General features: G+C 36.4%; 2 protein-coding genes across 2 annotated transcripts; both read left to right on the top strand.

Annotated features, from left to right (window-relative positions):
- The first annotated feature begins 1163 nt into the window (after positions 1–1163).
- LOC122307063 (UPF0496 protein At4g34320-like) lies at positions 1164–3304 on the top strand. The gene is made up of 2 exons (XM_043119681.1): positions 1164–1561; positions 1860–3304. The coding sequence occupies exon 2, from the start codon at positions 1969–1971 to the stop codon at positions 3019–3021; it is 1053 nt and encodes a 350-aa protein (XP_042975615.1). The 5' UTR covers positions 1164–1561; positions 1860–1968; the 3' UTR covers positions 3022–3304.
- Positions 3305–3694: 390 nt separating this feature from the next.
- On the top strand, positions 3695–5191 carry LOC122304969. The gene has a single exon (XM_043117584.1). The coding sequence runs from the start codon at positions 3695–3697 to the stop codon at positions 5189–5191; it is 1497 nt and encodes a 498-aa protein (XP_042973518.1).
- The last annotated feature ends 1008 nt before the right edge of the window (positions 5192–6199 follow it).

Raw genomic sequence — 6199 nt, 5'->3', positions numbered from 1 at the left:
TATTTTTATTTTTATTTAATTATTAAACAAATAGTTTTTAATAATATTATAAATTTTATTTATTTTTTAAAAATATTTAAAAGTGTTGAAAAAATATATATTAAAAAAACATACTAATAACCGAGAGTTCCCGATGGCGGGAGCCACCCTTAAGAAAAATGATAGTATATCTATAATTTTGCCTCTTCAACCGTTTATATATTTAGTTTTTTCTTAATAATTAAAAAAGTATATTAATATATTAATTTATTTTTTAATCTTTTAAAAACATTTAAAGATATTTAAAAAATATAAAAAAAAATGAAAAAAAGTAACATTTGGCATGTGGGCACAACAACTCATAATAGATTGCTAAGGTTCAGTCTGGTAAATAAGATGAAAATTTTAAGTTTTAAATTGAAATATTAAAATGTTAATATTATTATTGTTTTAGGATTTGAAAAAGTTAAGAAAAAGTTAAATTATTTATTATATTTTGTATGAGAATTTGAAAAAATTGTAATGATAATATGAGAATTTTAAATTTGAGATAAAAATTTTATAGTGCCAAACCGAACCATTATGAATATTAGTGTATAGATATATATAATAGTATCATATAGTAATATGTTCTGTTACATACACTCTTTATATGAGTGTATATAATCAAATGTATAGACATATATTTATAAAAAATATATATTATAATTTATTATACTATAAGATATATTTATCCTTAATATATATATATATAGTTTATATTAATAACATATGATCAAATTTTTATGTTTAACATTTAAAATTTTTTTATTATAAAATTAAAATTTTTAATGATAATGTTATATTAAATGTGAGATTAAGATTTATAAGATTAATTTTATGTTATTAGATTATTATTATATATGAATAATAAGATTTTAAAATTTAATAGTATATTAATTAACAATTTAGTATATAATATAAACATTTTATATATAATTTTCAGTTCTAGAAACTCGTTTGAATAGTGAGATGAGATGAAATGGTTTTAGATAAAAGTTAAATAAAATATTATTTTTTAATATTATTATTGTTTTAAAATTTAAAAATATTAAATTATTTATTATATTATATGTAAAAATTTTTAAAAAATTATAATATTATGTTAAGATGATTTGTGTTTTGCAAAACAAAAATTCTATTGAGCCGCTGTCCAAGAAAGTTGAAGAAACATCGTTGACGACAGTGCTGAGTCCTCGTTACCTTCCCCACTCGCTTTCCCTTCCTCCTCTTTCCTTCATGCTTCTCGGCCACCCTACAAACAACCTCTAACCTCTTGGTTTATCTACTCTTGTTACCCGTCATTGTCTTGAATTTTTTTTCCTGTTTCAATTCATAGATTTAATTTATGGGCATTTTCTCTAATTGTTTCATATCAAGATCGTTCACTGCTACCCAAAGGTCTTAGCTTTCGAAGATTATTACTGTGTTTGGCTTGGATTTTGGGACTATTTACATGGAGATCTTTTTTGGCTGAATACTCTACATGGAGATTAAATTGAGAGAAAACCGTCTACTTTTTGTAATTTCCGCTAAATTTCAGGTACCCAACTGTCTTCCAATAGATGGCTAGCAAGATCTACTCGGAAATTTGGCGCCTTAATCTTGGATTTTTGCATTTATTTTTATTTGGATCTAGCTTGTTTTGCTAAGTGAAGCATAATCTTTTGAGTTCTCAAAATCTTACCAAAGTTTGTGCCTTTAGCAGTTATCTTGTTCCTCAAGCTCCCAATCGGCCTGATTTAGCTGAATTTTGTTAATTTTTTTTGTATCCTTTCTTCTGATGGTGAGACCTGGTTAGCTGGATTACTGATACTTAGATTTGAAATTGGTTCAATCAGATAGCAGGGAGAAAAAAATTTTGGCCATAAGAAATAATCGCTTTTGGATGGCAAAGAGTTGCATATAAAGCTTAGGTATGTGTCGTCATTAGCCGGAAAATCTGCAAGCATGGTTAGTAACTCAAGCAAGACCCATTTCACGGCTGATATGAGCGCCCATGAGGTGGCGCTTGAACTGGATGTGGACGTAGAGTCTGGTGATGCCACCGTGGTCGGGGAACCTCAGCTTGTTTCTTCTGACTCAATCAAAGAGATCGTCAAATGTCTAGATGAAATCAACCTGGAAATGGCCAATTTCAACCTCAAGTGTAAGGAAGATATATGGAACAATCATGAATTTTTCTTGTTCCTGGAGGATTACTTTCAAAATAGTCTCAGGGCATTGGACTTCTGCGCTGCCCTTAAGGACTGCCTGAAGCGCACACGTGATAACCAGTTGATAGTTGCAATTAATAGTTTCGAGGAAGAAGTGGAAGATGTGCTTGATGGGGTGGAGTATGTGAAGACGTTACGAGAGTTGAGGAAATTCAAGGATGCTGAGGACCCATTTACCGACGAGTTTTTTCAACTTCTGGGATCAGTTTATGAGGAGCACGAATCGATGTTGGAGAAATTGAAGCCTTGGAAAACAAAGCTAGACAAGGAATTGAAACATATGAAGAGATGGAAGAAAGTCAGTCTTCTTGTTGTTGCATTTGTGCTTGTGTTAGTTTCCGTGTTAGTTTCCACGGTGGTGTTAGCTGCCATTAAAACTCCGGCTTGGGCAAAGGTATTGACGGGTTTATTGTCGTCTGTTCCAACGGGCTATCTGGTACATGTGTGCAACTCATTTTTTAAGAGCCTTCTGAGTGCACTGGAAGGAAAAAGGGGAGTAATCAGCTCAATGCGAGATGGCACTCGTACCACAAAGAAGGACTTGGGTAACATTAAGGCACTTATTCATAAACTGCGAAATGAGACTGATTCAATGCTAGACACAACTGATTTGGCTCTTGGTGAAAAGGAGGCAGTGACGGTTGTGATACCTGAGATCCAGAAGAGGCTCGAAATGCTTACAAATACTGCTCAGAATCTAAGGGATAATGCTGATAGGTGTAGAGACAATAGTGTGGGTTGGAGGAAGTTGGTTTTGCGGTCAATGTTCAGACGTGAGCGTGACTGAAAAAACCTTTGGCATGTGGTCAGAGATAACACTTGTCATGCTGGTGTTTGTCATTGTGAGTTTGTTAAATAAAATAAAAAAATTCTCATTTGCCCCCTTGGATGATCAAGTTTGGTAGATCATTCTTTGGTGCACCGGTGAAAGTCATATTTTGAACAATGTCTACTAAAATTGTTCTATATTATATTAGGTAAACACATTTTATCTTAAAGATGAGTTGCAGTAACTTCATCCTTAGAATCATATATAAAGTAAAATGTAGCATCTTCATTTTAATATTTTATTATTTCTTGTGTTTTCCTTTTCCTTCCCTCTAGTATAACTTCATCTCTATAGTAACTTCATTCCTAGAATTTAGATGTCTTTTCCTATTATCAATTATATTTTTATAAAATAATATTAATCATCTTTCTTTTAATATTATTCAAAATATAAAAATAATTAAGAAATTATTTTTTTCATCTATCTATAATGATGCAAAAATTATAATAATACTAGAAAATATGAAGAAACTTTTTATTAATTATTGATAAAGTACAAAATAATGCAATAATCTTATCCTATAACAAATTATAATATAATTAGTCTTCTCTCTGAGTTTCCTAGTGGCTAGGCGATCTCAGAGGTGGAGTTTGGAGTACTGCTTTTGTGAGGGTGCTGCGTGAGTGTCATTATGGATGAGTTGGAAAATCGTTGGAATAAATTACGGTTGTCCGAGGAGGAAGAGGTGGTTCTGGATCTCCCCTTCGGGGAGGCTGAGGATGTGCAAAGAAAGGGTGAACGGAGTCTAATTGGAAGGATTTGTCTGGATCGTGTAGTAGGGAAGGAGATAGTCAGTCATTCCATGGGGAAAATCTGGAGGATCAGCCAGCGTGCAGAATTTCAGGAAGTAGCAAAAAACACATTCGTGTTGACCTTTGCTACTCATGCAGACAAAGATAGAATCCTGGAGGGAAGACCATGGCTGTTTGACAATGGCCTATTTGCACTTCGACAGTATGATAGTACTGTACAACCCTCACAGATCACATTCGAGTCTGAAGTTTTTTGGGTTCAGTTTCACAACCTGGCGTTGGGACAAATGACAAGGGATTATGGATTGCTAATTGGGCAATCAGTGGGAAGAGTGATTGAAGTTGATACTGCAGAAGATGGCGTAGGGTGGGGAAAATTCCTGAGGGTGAAGTTAGAGGTTTCCTTACACAAACCGATTGCTCGGGGGCGGTTTGTTAACTCATATGGCCGGAAGTTATGGGTGCAATTTCAGTATGAAAAACTTCCTCGTATTTGTTTTAAATGCGGTTGTTTAAGTCATGTAGATGTGGCCTGTCAGCAAGAAGGTTCAGGGGTGGAGATTGAAGGGGAGACAGCCATGCAGTTTGGTGCATGGCTTCGTGCTGAACATGGTTTCAAACGAAGATCACTTGTTGCTTCCAGCTATGACAGTGCAGGGGGAAAGCAGGCACATACGGCGGCAGCTCATCGGGAGGAAGGTTCAATGGGCAGTACAGATGCTGGTGAACGGCTGCCAGTACCGGAGGAAAACTTGGCACAAAATATGGAGGAAGGTGGCAGTTATGATAATAGCGAGATTAGAGGCTCGAACTCAAATTTTCATGATAAGATAGATACTGTTAAAAACTCAATTGTGAGAGTTCAAACTAGTGAAGAGCAGCAAGAATCAAGGAAGTTAGTTGCGACCTCTACGGAGCTACAAGATCCAACTGAGCCAGCTGGAGAGGATTTTCAAATTAATCCTGTAACAGAAAAGGGAGGTATAGGAGGGGTGGTGGGCTGGGATGGGCCTGTGGGCCATAGTGGGATGTTGGTTGGGCCTGGTTACGAGAATGAGGCCTCCATGCATAGTCTTGAGCAGAATGTCACGTTGCTGGCCACATGTACTCACTCTGCCTTAAGGCAACCTGCAGTGCCTACTACAGAAGCTGCTGAGCTTTCTATCTCGGCTAAAGGAACACACAAGTGGAAGAGACGAGCTCGTTCTAAAGGACAATCTGCTTCTTGTCTAGATAACTTGTCTGGTCAGAAGAGGTTGGTTGATGAGAATGATGAGGTTTTAGCTAAGTTGGTGGTTTCAAAGAAAGGCAAGGGTGATGCTTACCTTCTTAAAGTATTGGCGGAGGCTGGTTCCCAGCCCCGCCAATTATTATGAAAATTCTAAGTTGGAACTGTCGGGGGCTTGGGAACCCCCGAACAGTTCAAAGTCTTGGCCTTCTAACCAAGGCAAAAGGTCCCGAGGTGGTGTTTTTAATGGAAACAAAGTTATGGTATAAACGGGCTCAATTGGTGGCAAAGAAGCTTAATTATGAAGGGTGCCTTGTAGTTGAGGCTATTGGTAGAAGTGGTGGCCTTCTTTTGTTATGGAAGCAGGATGTCAAAGTGGAATTACTGAATTATTCCCAAAGACATATTAATGTCTTTATTACTGATGAACCAGGTGGCTCTCGGTGGCTTCTTACATGTTTTTATGGTAGTCCTGAGGTTAGTAAGAGAAAGGGTAGTTTTGAATTATTGCATTCTTTCAAACCTACTGATATGGGGTGGTGTGTCATTGGGGACTATAATGAAATTCTTACTAATGATGAAAAAGTTGGAGGAAGAGTAAGGAGTGAGGGTCAAATGGATTTGTTTAGACAGGTTCTTGCTAAGGGTTCTCTTTTTGATTTGGGGTGGAGAGGGGACAAGTTCACATGGTCTAATCGTCATGAAGATGACTCTTTTACTAAAGAGAGGCTTGATAGAGTGTTAGCTAATCACCAATGGCTGGAGGGTTTTGTCAATTACCAGGTGGACATTCTTCCTGCCATTTGTTCAGACCATAAGCCAGTTTTGCTTTCATGCCTTCTTGCAAACAGTGAACAAACCTTTGCACCTCGTAGCTTTAAATATGAAGCTACTTGGAGCCGAGAAGAAGGGTGCAGTAATCTAGTAGCTACTGAGTGGCAGAAGCAGATGGGGAGTGTGTCTAAGCTAGCTAGTGTACAAGCTAAGCTAGCAGCATGCAGTAAGAAACTAAGGCAATGGAGCAGGCATATTGACCAGGACAGATTACAGGCAATTAAGGATAAGACAAGACTCATTAATCAGTTGCAAACAGATGAGGGACCAAGCAACCTGCAGAGTCAGAAACAACTGCAAAAGGAGATAGAATTTCTGTTGG

The sequence above is a fragment of the Carya illinoinensis genome, chromosome 1, assembly GCF_018687715.1.
Source record: "Carya illinoinensis cultivar Pawnee chromosome 1, C.illinoinensisPawnee_v1, whole genome shotgun sequence".
NCBI lineage: Eukaryota > Viridiplantae > Streptophyta > Magnoliopsida > Fagales > Juglandaceae > Carya > Carya illinoinensis.
This window is presented reverse-complemented; position numbering and strand designations above follow the sequence as displayed.